The 15,572-nt window shown below is 35.1% G+C and overlaps 1 protein-coding gene across 7 annotated transcripts; it reads left to right on the forward strand.

Annotated features, from left to right (window-relative positions):
* The first annotated feature begins 1,188 nt into the window (after positions 1 to 1,188).
* LOC115994395 (probable starch synthase 4, chloroplastic/amyloplastic) lies at positions 1,189 to 15,572 on the forward strand. 7 transcript variants are annotated; one of them, XM_031118529.1, is made up of 21 exons: positions 1,190 to 1,554; positions 2,153 to 2,203; positions 2,291 to 2,333; positions 2,450 to 2,516; positions 2,605 to 2,733; positions 2,850 to 2,942; positions 3,312 to 3,516; positions 4,587 to 4,721; positions 7,491 to 7,595; positions 7,936 to 8,034; positions 8,912 to 9,041; positions 9,837 to 9,887; positions 9,960 to 10,070; positions 11,629 to 11,738; positions 12,004 to 12,172; positions 13,259 to 13,345; positions 13,607 to 13,678; positions 14,198 to 14,311; positions 14,938 to 14,999; positions 15,112 to 15,208; positions 15,355 to 15,572. In XM_031118529.1, exons 1-21 carry the CDS (start codon positions 1,451 to 1,453, stop codon positions 15,472 to 15,474), a joined length of 2,154 nt encoding a protein of 717 aa, XP_030974389.1. In that variant the 5' UTR covers positions 1,190 to 1,450; the 3' UTR covers positions 15,475 to 15,572. The 7 variants fall into 7 exon arrangements, with proteins under 7 accessions (XP_030974395.1, XP_030974389.1, XP_030974390.1 ...); XM_031118530.1 differs by having other exon boundaries at positions 2,300 to 2,333; XM_031118531.1 differs by having other exon boundaries at positions 2,162 to 2,203.

Consider the following 15,572-nt stretch of genomic DNA (forward strand, 5'->3'; position numbering starts at 1 on the left):
TCCTTTTATCCCTTCTTGGGTTTGGTATTGTCCAGGTGAAGACTTTTGTCCCCATAGCCTATTGGGCCTCCGTTCTTGTCTCTCTTCTTCATGGTCGTGGGCCTTTTAGCCATTAATCTTGCCATACTGCTTCATTGTGTTTGCCACGACCTTGTCTTGTCTTTACTTCTCATAATCCCCGTGGGCTTGTTGACTGGTGTTCTTGCCGTATCAGCCCATTGACCCACCAATTCCCCTTTAGGCTTCCTCGGCCCATTTACTTTTTTTTTTTAACCTCTTTTTACTCCCATGGGTTTATTGCTAGATTCATTGGGCTTCCTCGGTCCATTTGCTACATTTTTACCTATTATTACTTTTATGGGCTTGTTGGCCCTTATTCTTACCATGTCAACCCAACTAAGTTTACCACTTTATTATTTAGGTTTCCCGTTTACTTCTTATTTATCTCTCATTATTCCCATGAGCTTACCATTTCATTCATTGGACTTCATCGACTCACTTCATCTTTACCTCTTGTTACTTTCATGGGCATACTGGCTATCAATCCTACCACATCAGCCCACTAGGCTTGTTACCTCATTTTTTTACCTTTTTGCCCCTCTTTTTTTTCTCATCTCCCTTATTATTGGGCTTCTTTTGCTATCGGGTCTTTTGTAAAAAATGAGCATTAACAGTACTCTATATTTATGGTTTGAACCCAATTTCTATCTCCCTCTACTATCCACCTATCTTAAAATATAAATAATTTTATTAAAAAATACAATTTTTTTTTTTTGGAAAAAAAAACACACATGCCCGCTTCAAGAATTGCCTACTTGTAAATGTTCAGAAGTTGCGTGGCCAATTTGGGTCTGTTTATTTATTTATTTTAGATGTAAAAGTACTAATATTGCGGCTTATAATTTAGCATTTTTTTTGAGTAAATATAATTTAGCATATTCAAGGTAATGTCTCAGTTTGGTTAGAAGAATTTCCTTATGTATACTGTTTTAATTCATCATTAAAACTTTCTAAAATTTCCTATAAATATATATAATTTTTTTTTTTTTACCTTTAAACATACAGTAATAATCTATTTAATAGAGCTTCATATTTATTTATTTTTTAAAAAATAGAGCTTCATATTTGTTAACGAGTACATTAATAACAAGCGTTTTCTCTTATCAAAAAAAAAAGAAAGTGTTTTCTTGAGCCTCGAGCCTCGAGCCTCGAGCCTCAACTGTTCCTAAACGTCATTTACTTTACAGTCCTACACAGTACACACTTATCAACAACAACTGCAAAAAGTTCCTTTTCCCGACTTTGGCAATGCAATATTCGGGTGTGAACTGAACCGAAATGGGTAAAAAAATCTCAATCTCAGTTCCCAAACTCTAAACATACGAACACGCGAAACTGAAACTCATCGATCCCTCTCTCTTCGCTTGTGTACGCGAAGAAGTAGTGAGAAATGTTGACGATGACTTCACTGAATGCAGTGACGATCCCTTCGCCTCCAAACCCAACCGCAGCGCTCCGCAAACCTCTTAGACCTCGACCCGTTTGTTGTTTGAGGTAAAAAAAAAAAAAAAAAAAAAACCTCCGTACCAAATCAAACTTTAAAGTTCAAACCACAAAACTACTTTAAACCACTTTTTATTTCAGCTTTAATACCTAACTAAAGGTTAGTTGTTATAGTAACATATTCTTTGGACACACACATTAAGGCCTAAGCTATGAATCCTAACGTTACTTTTTTTTTTTTTTTCTTTTTTTCAGAATTTTGGTTTTTTTTTTTTTGATAAACAGAATTTTGGTTGTTTTGCTAACTACACTTCTCTATTCTTTTTGAAATTCTATTCATTGCGGCCTGTTTGGAAGCTAATTATTCAAAGTGCTTTTAATTAGTTAAATACATACTGTATATCTTCCTCTTTGAAATTTTGTTGGATACCACCAATCCATTACTTTGAATTGGAAGAATTTCCACTTTCATGAGTAACACGCGCGCCTGGTGGGTCGCGGACAACGACTCGACCCTTCACCTTGTAATTATGAGAGAAGGAGGTCCCTTCTTGAACTAGAGTTTACTGCCAATTCCATTGCTACTGTATGCAATGAAGAAGGCAGTTCTGCAGCAGTTACATTTGAAGTAATTGATACTAATTTTCAGGAAAAACAGGGGCGGCAATGGCTTATATAATAAAGGGTCACCACGTGTGGAGTGAGTGTTCCCTTTTTCTTTTCTTTCAATAAATATTTTTTAAAAATGAAAATATCCATGTACAAGTTTGATATGTATGCATTTTAGCCTTTTTAGGTCAGCAGGTCTTGATAATATGGAGATTCATCAGGTATGTAGTGGTTTCTCCAAATATGACTTGATGGTTTTTGTTTTTTGATGGCATGGTTTAATTATGCAGTGATTTTTTTTTTTTTTTTGCTCATTGCTAATTTGGAACTATTTCAGTCATCAAATGGGGAACTGGAAGTGAAACGGAATAACATTGGGAAGCTTTTTAGAGAAGCTCAGCAGAGTAAGTCCACAATTGGGGGGGGGGGGGTTGTTCTCTTAAATGTTAGTCATATGTATTCTAATGCTTTTTTTTTTTTTATGATATTCAGACATATTGTACTTGAACAAACAACGTCTCGTGGCAGTGGAGGAGCTGAACAAAGCAAATAGAGAGAAGCAACTGTTGCTTGATAGGATAGAGCGATTAGAAGTAGAAAAGCAAGCTGGTGTGGGAAAAGGTAATAGTACCATGGCTTAACATGGTTGAAGCAATGAGGCATGACTAGTTGTAGTCCAATGTATTTTTGATGATATTCAGACATGTTGTACTTGAACAAATAACGTCTCATGGCAGTGGAGGAGCTGGACAAAGCGAATAGAGAGAAGCAACTGTTGCTTGATAGGATAGAGCGACTAGAAGTAGAAAAGCAAGCTGGTGTAGGAAAAGGTAATAGTACCATGGCTTAACATAGTTGAAGCAATGAGTCATGACTAGTTGTAGTCCAATGTAGATTCTTGATTTAATTTTGGTTTTATTTCTTTGTTGTATTTTAGTGTTTGTCTGCTGTTTCACTTGAAAAGTCGGGCATTGCATTCTTCATAATGATTGATGCGATCTTGAAGGACTTTCTTGTATGTTTAATACTAGTACCAAAATTTTTGTTGTGTTTAAAACATCTTAGTTAGTGCATGTTCTCTGTTTTTTCCCCCTTAAAACTTCAGTATTTATGCATTCTGTGTGAAAGGAAAAAATATCATCAATAGCAATGTGTTCAAGTTGAAAATTGTGTTTCCATTGGTGTCCCACCTAAACCAGATAAGCTATCACTTTGTTGGGAGTTGCTGCTTCGGATAGACTCAATGGTCCTCAGTGGCATGATTAGCGCTGGCGAAGCATCTGATTTCAGAAGGCTGATCATGGATCACAAGGTTATAGTTGCTGATGCTTTTAATGAAATCCTGCAGAAGAAAGATGCTGAGCTTCTAGCAGAACTCCTCCAATTCTCAGATAGAAGCAAAAAGTATAATTGCCTACTACATGTTGCAGCATTTTTTTCTTGAACAGTTGAGGATAATGAACTGAACTATGGCATTGAGTATTTCCTATGTCATGCGTGCACACACACACACATAAAATGGACATGCATAGGGACACACTCAGAGTGATATGTATGTATGAACGAACAGACATATGTCTGTACTTTTTATATAATTATGAATGGTATATTGACTTGCAATTAAGTCATCTGCCCTTTTGTACATTTAATGATAACTTACAAAATTAATATATAATTTGAATTATAGACTTACAGAACAGTATATTCTGAAATTTGAACTGAATTTCCCTCCAACGCACCATGTGGTGACTCAAATGAGCATTTACATGTACTTTTAGTCACACGGCCTATTTAAAAGTCATGTGAATTGTTTAGATGACTTAAGAGTTGTTCTAGGACCACAACCTTTTTTGCTACAACTTTGTCACAACTTTGATGTAGCAAACTGTGAATGATTTCCTATCACTTTCACATTAACCTACAATTTTTTCTTCACCACTCATAGTCTGCCACATCAAAGTTGTGGCTTGAATATTTACTTTTGTTAAATTATTCTATTCATGTAGATTTGTATGCAAGTATTTCATCTTTCTCTCTTTGCATGCAATAGCCTTTGTGTTAACCTATCTCTAGTAATGTCTATGCTGATTGAACATTATTAATATTTACTATGCTAAAACATGTATGTTGACTGGAGTATAGAAAAGATAAATAATTGGGATTTCTTAAAAAATAAAAAAAGAAGAAGAAGAAATGGCGGGGATGTCTTGCAACAAACTTTGGCATACTTCATTTATGACAGTCCCGTAAAAATGTGGTTCGTGTGCTAATCATTTCATAAATGGGGTGTTGTCCATTCAATTGGAGATGCTTAACTACATTTCCCTTTCAAAATCATAAACTTTGGTCTAAATGTAATTTATTATTATTTTTTCTTCTTTTCTTTTATGTGCTTATTTATTTATGTATCTTTACCATTCTTCCACAAGACTTTCTCTGTTCTGACAATTGAGTTTTGTATAATTTTCAATCAGGAGTGGCTTTCACGTTATCCATATTTGTACTGAAATGTCACCGCTGGTCTCTGTTGGATCTTTGGCATCTTATGTGACAGGCTTATCTTGTGCACTACAAAGAAAGGGCCACTTGGTGGAGGTTATACTGCCAAAGTAATATAGGACATTTTCTTTGATATTCATTCTCTCTCAGATTGCTTGTCATTGGAATTTAGCAATGAAAGGTCTAGATCTCTTTTTGCATATTCTTTTAGAAACCATGTGAATGCTATAACATTTCTCTCTTTGGGTTTGAGAAAGAATGAAGGAAAGAGAAAGAAAATGCTAACATTTTGGTTTACCAACTCTCTGTCTTTCATCTAACGCATATCTTCCCATTGTTGTCTCACGTGTCAAGCTCATGCATCTACAATTGCCCTTTGGGGGGGGGGGGGGGAGGCTTTAATCCAAGTAGACAATTATGTGCCATTATGAACTTGAGCAGATGGTTATAAGTTGAAGAGGACAAGAGAAAAGTACATCAAAAGATTTGAAACCTGTTAAGGTAACCTCCTTGTTGTCTCTTCCCTAGTAGGACCACCATTTGCCTTCGTCATCAGTAGGAAGTGGAAGCTAGATGAGATTTCGGAAACTAAGGCAAAAGAGTATTTAGCACCTACATAATGATATAAAAGTTGTCAGGTCACATGGGATATAAGTTCTCTAGCTGAACTTATAGCGCAATATGGTTTTTAGGCACTTATGCAGGCCATAATGGAATAATCCCCCCCTTCCTGCTGTTTTCTACTAGGCAACAAGGTATAATATTATGAAATCATTTATACGTAAAACTTGCAAACCTTTCCCTCCTTACCTAGTATGACCAATTTTTTTTTGAGAATCATGTTTCCAGTGAACAAATGATGTTTCTTTTTTGTTATCTTTTGATGGTTCTGATGTTCTTATTTCTTAGGCTGTAAGAACTTGAGTTGTTTTGTATTAACCCTTACTCCCCTGCCTCCCCTCCCCCCCCCCCCCCCAACCCTCCAACCCAATGTTTGCGTGTTGATCTAAAGATCAGATGATTTAACGTATCTCTTCCATTATCTTTTGATGTTCTTATTTTTGGGCTGTATGAACTTAAGTTATTTTCTGTGCCTATCAGTCTTGTAGGAAGCATCTACAAAATTCTGACAAAAGTATTGGCTAATAGATTGAAGGGGATTTTGGGAGAGATTATTCTAGTTCTCAAAATGCACTTTTACAAGGGAGAGAAATTTAATTCTGTCCTCATTGCCAATGAAGGCCTAGATAGTTGGTTGAAACTTGGGAGATCATGGGTTTTGTCCAAGTTGGATGTGGAGAAAGCATATGATCATGTGAATTGGCAATTTCTGCTATATACATGTTACAAAAATGCTGTTTTTAGGGAATATAGTTCCTGTGTGAGAGATACCAGATGTGATGGAGCTAGTGGGCAACTTAGGATGTTGCATATCTTACCTTCTGATGATGTATCTTGGATTATCATTGTGAGCTCAATTCAGGGCAAGACGTATTCGGGACAACCTTTTATAAAGAATACAAAAGATTTTGGCGGGGTTGAAGAACGGGACAACTCACTCTAATCAAAAGTACATTATCTAGCCTTTTAATGTATTTTTTTTTTCATCCTTGTTTCTTTACCTGCAAGAATGGCAAAAAGGATGGAGAAACTCCAAAGAAATTTTCTTCGGGGTGGGATGGCCTAGGAATTTAAGTTTCATCCAGTCAATTGGATTGCTACACGCATTCGTATTCCTTATGGACGTTTGGGGATTAAGAAGTTAATGGATTTAGTCAAGCACCCCTTGGCAAATGTTTGTGGCGTTATGTGGGGGAGGAAGATGAATTATGGAGGAAAGTGACTGATAAACAGCAGGGCATCTCTTAGGGAGGTTGGTGGTCATATATGGCTAAAGGACCCCATAGAGTGATCCTATGGAAAAATATTAGACAAGGTTGGGAATAAGTTCCTTAAATTTGTTAGATTTGATGTGCAAAATGGGTATAGAGTTCATTTTGGCATGATATAAATGCTGATATTCCACTTAAGAAGTACCCTGAAATTTTCTAATAATTAGAAACAGAGATGCTAGAGTAGCAGATTACATAATTCTAAAATGGTTGTGTTTTTTGGGCACCGATATTTTGTAGAGTGAGACATGCTTGGGAATTGAATAATATATACAGCAGTGTTTGGATGATGTATAAGCTATCAAGCCAAGATGGGAGAAGGTAGACAAAATGGTTTGAATTCCATTGACAAGTCATGGCTTTCAAGCAAATAGCTACTACAGGCACTATATGGGAGGGAAAAATACTTTCCATGGCAAAGCATACTGAAAGTTATTGTATTGCTGAGAGTGTCTTTTTTTTTTCTTTCAGTGCGTTGTATGGGGGGAAATTTTGACCATAGATGATCTCTAAAAGAGGGGAATTATAATTATGGATTGATGTTATGTGCAAGAGCCCTGGGAAGTCAGTGTCACGTGTCTTCATTGTATATTGTTTGGGAATTATGGTCTTTAGTCTTTCTCTTGAAGACCATCTATGAGTGGACTTTTGCTTCTAGATAGTAAATATTTTATACCTTTTTTTTTTCCCCGGCTCTTCCTTTGTAGACATCCTGTGTACTAGGGTGGTGCCTCTTTGTGCTTTTCAAAGAAATTATTACTTATCAAATTAATAGCATATGTTTGCTAGTTGATCAAAAGAATGAAGAATTTAATATTTACTGTAAAAGGAAGATAGTTTGACCTATGTTCAATTTATTGTGATATTGTGCATCAAATTGAAAGGATCTTATTAAACATATGCTTCCTCTACACTTTTGATTCTAAGTGAAATTGCAAGTTGGACATTTCTGATATGTTTCCTTAAAGGAATCTACCTTGTAAATAGGTATGCAATTATGGACCTAGATGAAGTTCAAGGGCTGCAAGAAATTAAGGCGGGGTTTTATTCATATTTTAATGGTCAACAGCATGGAAACAGAATTTGGACTGGGTGAGATTTCTTGTTCTATATACTGCATATTTAGGTTGAGCTGTTGATCAACTTCAATTATACTTAGGAGTAGTTGAGAAGGAAAATCAGCAAAATCAGTCAGAAACTGCATTCTAAATTGCGCTTAATGAATATTTAGACTCTTCTTTTTTTTGATAGGTAAGAAAGTAATATTATTAATAGAAAAGAATATAAGATACACAGAGTTCACGGTAGTGAACAAAGAACAACTTGGCAACAAAAAGAAATAAAGGAATCAAAATCCTATTCTAAGAGACAAAAGAAAATCAATAATAGTAGACTCTTCATAATGTTCTTACACTTTATACTCATTTTGCAGTGTTGTCAATGGCATTGGAGTCTCTTTTATTGAACCTTTGTACTACTCGTCATTTTTCAGCCGTGAGAAGGTATATGGCTACTCAGACGACTTTGAACGGTTAGTAGCTAATTTCTATAACTTTTTTATTTTGTATCTAGTGTATAATTTGATTGTTGGCATTCTCTTGTATACTTCCCATGTATTTGGTTGTGCCCCCTTTTGCACATTTATAAATGGATACATTATAAATATAAATGGATGCATTATAAAGAACAAAGTACCTCTTGTGAAGATTTTTGCGCATTAGAGAGTAAAGACAATTTTTATGTCATATTAAACATGACACACCAAATTGGTTAAGTGCACAAGCTAAATTTTAGTTGCATGATTTTGGTAGTTCCTATAGGATAGAACACAAGCGCTACTCTGGTATAAGCATTATTGTACCAATGAGAAAGCAGTGCAAAGAAAGTAGTTTATGACCATTTAAAAAAAAAAATAGTTTAGAATCCGGCACACTCTTTGTCCTGGTAACCATCGCCACCAGTGGTTCCATAATCCCAACCATGGACCTGCCCTTTCTCCAGCTTTTCCATTACTCTGATTAAACTACTGCACATGCTGGAAATCTCTCGACACCATTACTCCACCCTCAATACATGCTGCCCCATAGAAAGTGTGGAAAGCTATTTAACAGTTTTTGTAGATTCCATCTAACTCAAAAAATAAGACTCTGAACTTCTATTTTTTTATTCAATTTGGAATCATACTCTTATAAAGTGAATACCTTATTCTGGTCTTCAACAAGGGAAAACACAAGAAAGGTCACTGTGAAGGGTCAGTTGTTCAAGGCACTTTACTTATTTACTCTCTTTGAATGAGACACCAAATCTTGTGATGCCAATGCGAGGAGATTAAGTCCTTTAGTTTTACTATAATAATGGATCTTCCAGTGCAATTTAATTATTGCAGCCTATCCGTTTGATGCTTTCAGATTTACGTATTTCTCTCGTGCTTCATTGGACTATATAGTAAAATCTGGAAAGCAGCCCGATGTGCTACACATACACAACTGGGAGACTGCTATTGTTGGGCCACTTTTCTGGGATATATATGTTAACCAGGTGCAATTTGAAATTGCTTTTCTTTTTCTCATATTAAATTTTTTTGATCTGGCATGCTGCTGCAGCACATATATGCTATTACTCATTTTCGATATTATTTTTCTCATTGGATCAATATAAAGTTGTGTTGGCACCTTGAAGTCAGCTTTGCTTTTCTTTATGAAGGAAATTTATCTTATTTTTCCCCCACCAATATTTATCTTTAAATAAATAGTTGATGTAGGTTCAGTATAATAATTTGGTGAAGTTACTTGAGTGAACCATCATGCTAATTGGAATATGGATTAGCAATGAGTGTACACTCTTACAGACACTTTGCTTGGAAAAAATGGAGACATTTTTAAAGCCTCCTTTCTCTTGTGGATGAGTGGGAAAGTTCTCTGTGTGGAAGAATATTGACAGTAATGGGTAGCTAGATAGATGGAACTACACTACCAGATTGTGAAAGTTAAAATTATCATATCTGCTCCTGGCTTCTAACTATTGATTTCTTCATGGAATTCCTCATCAAGTCCTAGTGGTCACATAAAAGGGCAATAGGCAGTATGTGGGCCTTTGGAACCCATATTCATAACTGTGAATTTCAGTCTTTAAACTCAAAATTCTTTAGAGCAGGATTTATACTCATTCACTAGTTCCTGTTATGCTGAGGTGAAAGCTCTCTAAGCGCTGTTTTTTGGCTTTAAATAATATGGGACAGTTGATTTCTTTCAGCTAATGCCAGTTTTTCTCTATTCCATATTATTTTGTGGTTTTCATTCTCACAAATAGAAATGCTCTCACTTGTTTATATAGGGACTTGGAGGTACTAGAATATTATTGACATGCCACGACTTTGATTCACAGGCAAGTTTCTTTCTTGTAAATCTTTCTGGCTTAACTTGACATTATTTGATATCCCCCATATTTATGCTTTAGTGTCTTGAGCAACCGGATAAGCTTTCACTATGTGGACTTGATCCTCCTAGACTTCACCGTCCAGATCGTTTGCAAGATAACACTAAGACACATCTTGTCAATATTTTGAAGGTATGCCCTATTGCCTATTAAAGCTTACTCGTTCTTCTTTCATTCCCTCAAATACTGCATAATCCATTATTTAGCTAAAAATATCATTTAGGATGTCTTGTCAAAGTATTTCTAGCATTGGTGACATGTTTTTGCTCCACCCTCTTTTCAACATGCCTAAAAATATTGTAGAAATTAAGTCCAACTTGACTTAAGCGAATTTCTAAATTCCAACCAAAGCAAGATTGTATGTTTGTATGTATGTGAATCATATGTTTAGTTTGCAAGGATCGGATACTGCTTTGAAATAAAGAAAGCCAGAATCTCATGTCATTGGTCAATTCTATTGTTACATCTTACATGTCAATCGATAAGGAAACTCTTTACTTATTGATTCATATACCTAACTCGAGTTGATTTGAAACCTTGGATGTGCAATAAAGGATTTGATTAATATTGTAACTTTATAGGCACCACTGTACCTCTGGTGGAAAAATGACTTGCAGTTATTTATTTTTGTTCTTTTTTTTTTTTTGAAGAAATGCCTTTAAATTTTCATATCTTATTAAGTGTAGCACTCTTGTTGTGTCATTTGTCATTTTAATAGGAAAAAAAGTAGGGCCGGATTTTGGGTTTTCTTTTGCCCGTGTATGATCTTGAAGGACAAAGGTATATATGCACCCTACAATAGGGTGAAGTTAAATTCAATGCTGTTTCATCAATATCAGATGAGGATACTGAATTATCCAAAAAGAAGAAGGATGAAGGATACTTATTGACTCTCTTTCACAAATTTCTTGGAGTTTATTGAACTTTTGAATTTTAGAATTTTTTTTTTTCTTTTTTTGGGGGTCTTGACACCCCCCCCCCCCTCTTTAATTATTTATTAAAAGAAAATTGTTGTTAAATGAATAGAGATACATAAATCTTAAGATTCAAAAAGAGACATTAGTCTTGTTAGAAATATGGTTAAGTGATTAAGTTCACCATTTCCTATGAGCTCAAAATTTTCGGGACAATTGTCAATTTATCATGGTATAAGAGTAGGTGGTCATAAGTTCAAAGTTCAAACTCTGTCTTCACTCTACATGCCAAAGTTAAAAATTCTAGTGTTTGGCCCAGTAATTAAGGGGGGAGTATGCTCACATTTGAGGGGGAATGTTGCAATTATGGTTAAATGATTAAGTTTACTATTTCCTAATAGATTAAGCTTTTTGGGACAATCGGTTGTTTATTACATCTCACATGACAACTAGGTTGAAAATGTCTGGTTTATGATTTAATACAAATGGTATGGTTAACAAGGGAAGGCCAGCTTGCAAGAATTTCCTTTTCATACCCCTTTCCTTACCTAGAAAGAAAAAATAATAGCACACCAACAACGAGCTTTTATTTTTATGTCTTTTACATTTTCTTCACATCTTTACCTAAATTTAAGCTTCTACATCTGTTGAAATGGTCTCTCAAATTATTTACCTTGATCATTTATATTATTCTTATATTGCAAAATCTCTGAAGCTTCTTGCGTCTTTTGACTGTCTGGCATCACTTAAAATTTTGAGTTTATACGTGTTTGCAGGGCGGAATTGTTTACTCTAATCAGGTTGTGATGGTGTCATCCATGAACTCAAAAGGCAGAATCATTAGTAGTTTCAGTCATGAATTAAAACCTACCTTAAGCATCCACCAGTAAGTAACGCCTGTTTACCATTTTAAAATTTGAATAATACAATGTTTTTTCTTCTGTGAGTCGTTGTTTTTGTTAATCCCCCCTTTCATTGTATGCAATCTGAAAAGGAGCAGAAAGTTCTTGATATAACAAGTTTAATGGCCCAGTAATATGGTGCTTACCTATATTCTTGCCAATTTTTTTTTTCTTTACCTCCTTGCTTAGTATACTTGAAATCTGCTTCTTTCTTATGTTGATAATCTCTTCTATTTTCCTGTATTTCAGGGACAAGTTGGTTATTGCTCCCTATGGATTTGACAAGTCCACCTGGGATCCTTCTAAGGACAACTTTCTTCCAGAAAATTATAGTGCAGAGGATATGAAAGGGAAAACTGTTTGCAAAGTTGCATTACAGCAACACCTGGCGTTATCTGGCAGTGCTTCTTCTATTCTTGTAAGCTTTGCAGCTGGGGTCATTTTTAAACTTTGTTGCTTTTTTTGTCTTGACCAATTAATTATTTCTAAGTAACATGGTAATCTAAATGTATGTGTGAAAAACTACTAATGAAATAAAAAAGTACGTGTCTGACCTTAACTAATATGTTGAGAATCCATAGCTGACGGCAAAATTTTAGGACTCAGGCTTTGTTGTTGTTGTTAAGTGAATCTAATACCTTAAGGTGAATATGGGATGTGTACTGATTTCAGAAATTGAATGTCTCTTTTTACAAGATTTTGTGTATGCAAGTAAGAAGCACTATGGATAAAGGGTTGTTTGATATTAGTTTCGATGTTTGTTTGACTATATTATGTACGAGTATCAGAATATCTTACTATTATTCCTGCATAAAGATGTATATATATGTGCAAGGGTGACTGTGCCTATAAAAAGTATAGTTGCTTTAAAATTGGCAGAACTAAATCTGTTCTCAGAATGTTTGATGTAAAACATAGGTAAATTTTGTTCAACAGTTCAGTTTAACATTAGCTCTGCAGAGTGCATATATTTCTGCAATTACTGTGGAGGTTGCATGAACCTGGATCTTCCATATAAGTGGACCTTACATCTGTGGGTCCCCTGTAATGAATGGTCCATGTCAGGTAGCAAAACTTATTGCAGCTGATAATGTCTCTATTTTGCAAAATTTGATGGTATGACTCAAATACTTCAATGGAATAGTGCTTAGATGTAACCTGAACTGGACCTAAAACTCAATGACAGAAAAAAATTTCTTTGGTTTTATTTACAAAATAGTGAGCCCGGCAGATTAGCCCATTTCCCAAATATATGGAGGTTGAGAAAAGTAATTATTTCAGTTAAGGGATGTTTTTCTCCACGTCTTTCTTCTGTCTTTTGAAAAGATAGTTATATGGAGTGGCTTAGGTGTATCTTTTGTTCTCTTTTAGGTGGTTGATGAACTGGGATGATGTTCCACTTCGTTTCTTATCATTCTAATGATTTTTCTGTCCTTAATTTTATTAGTTTCTTTCTTCTCTTTATTGGAATGGTCACTGAAGTGAGGATCTGATGTTTTATCAGGTCGGATGCTTCTTCGCAGAACTATCAGAAATTGATATGGAGAACTTGAAGGCAGTTGTTCAGAATGCAACCAGGAGAGGCGTCCAGGTTCTTGCTTCTATCAGAGTTTGTGGTTACTTTTTCCTAAGAAAATGCATAACTTAGTGGACGAATTTAACTGAAATCCCTTACCAGATGATGTGGTAGTGAGTTTATATTTTTGTTAGAACTAGGTTACAATTTGTTGATGGTAAGGGAAAATGTAATGCGCCACATTATTTGTTAAGACTGGATATATATCTGGGTTTTAATTTTCTTCTTTTTCCTTTGGATTTCTCATTGATGTGACTGTTAAGTTGAATCCTACAGGTTATTTTAGTGGAAATCAGCAAAAATTCAATCACAAATAAGAAACTGGAATCTTTTCAAGAACTCCTCAAGGTACAGGCCTCACTTCCTTTTGTTCTTCATCTTCTTTGACACCCTTCAACAACTTATCATACACAATAAATAGAAACAATTGCATTCAAAACTTTGTTGGTTTTAGGCCATATTCCATCATCCTATCATATTCGAGCTGACAATGACTGTTCTGTTCTTAACTGCGTGCTATTTAAACTATTTGTTTCGAAATTAAAGTTTTCTAGAAAATGAGTCATTTTCCAAAGAACATTTTCTAGAAAACTATCTCATTTCCTTGAAAATGAGCTCGAAAACGTGAATCTTTACCCCTTTGTTTCATGTGGTGTGAGATAGAGTTGTTTTTCATAAAAATTTAATAGAAAACAATCTCTAAAAAACAAGTTTTACATTGACCAACCAAACTATCTTCACATAAGTTTTTCCATCCAAACAGTCCATCAAAACAAAGGGAACATTAATTCAAAAAAGACAGAATAGTTTGTTTGATGAGCTACTCGCTGATAATAACATTTGTATGTTTTCTTTGTATGTACTCAGGATCAAAATGTGAGATTTATAAACAGACTTGGTGAAGCTATATCACATTTAGTCTTTGCAGGATCTGACATTATCTTGTGCCAATCTTTTCATGAACCTGATCTCCAAGTGCCAGTAAGTCCTGTCACTCTCACTATTTATATGTAAAGTTTCTTATGAATGTTTTTCAAACTCCAAGCTACCACCTTCATGGACCACTGGGCTTTATTATCAATTTTTCAAAGAGATCCCATACACACTAGCACATGCATAAATACAGAAATACATGTATATGCATGTACATATGAATACAAACCACTAGATGTCTATATTCCCGTTACTTGAAGTTGGCTGCATGGATCTCTTCTTGAAGTGCATATTCCAGCTACCCTTTTTTCATCTTCATTATGGTTGGCTATATGAATTCTCTTGCAGTACTGGCATGCAGCTCTATCTAGGGCTATTTCCTCATGATTCTGTTTTATTTTCTCTGCCCCATGTTCTTTTTAGACTGTTTTTTGTCCTCAAAGTGCTGTTATCTGTATTTGAACAATTCTCTCTGTTCTGGTGCACTTTGTTCATCTTCATGCCTGGCTGAATTATGATAGATACTATGATTTGTTATAAATTTGGTGCTGCTTCCACAACCTCTTTTTCTTTGTATGACCAATTGATGTGTGCACATGAAATTTACTATAAAATGTAATGTTCTGCAAAATGTTGTTTCCTGTTGTTTTATTTTTTGGTTGTGAAAAATATAGCTCAAGGCTTTAAAATATGGAGCCGCGCCAATTGCAATAACCTCCACTGATGATATTTCCAGGTAACCGGGTTTTTTTTTTTTTGGGCAGAGAAGTATATTAAATATCTATCTTTTTTCTCTTAACTCAATAAAAAGCGAAGAATTCATACTTCTCTGCTCAACGACTTTACAGGAACTTTGTAGATTATGACTACGAGAGGACTAAATTCTCCCAGTTCATCAGCTCTAACTTTGGAAAAATGTCCTTAAGCCAAGCCCTAGATGAAATTGTATGAATTTATTTGGGTGATCATAGTCATAGACTTCCCTTCTTTTTTCCTGGGGTTTTGATTCTGCAGTTGGAGGAAAGTAATTATTTAGGAGAATGTTTTGTGTAGCTAAAGGGTACTAAAGATTTGAGCTTTGTTGTCTGTAGGAGAACAATCCATCCAGATGGAATCGAAAAATATTGGCTGCAATGGCAATGGACTTCTCCTGGGATGCAGAGTGCTGTGATGTGCATGTTTCTGCCTACACTGCCATCAAAAAATTGTGAAGCAGGACCTTATGTATGTATATATGTACATATTTAATTTGTATATGAATTGAGCATATTACAAATAAGGAATTGAACAGAATAATCCCTTTTTTTTT

The sequence above is a fragment of the Quercus lobata genome, chromosome 6, assembly GCF_001633185.2.
Source record: "Quercus lobata isolate SW786 chromosome 6, ValleyOak3.0 Primary Assembly, whole genome shotgun sequence".
NCBI classification, from domain to species: domain Eukaryota; kingdom Viridiplantae; phylum Streptophyta; class Magnoliopsida; order Fagales; family Fagaceae; genus Quercus; species Quercus lobata.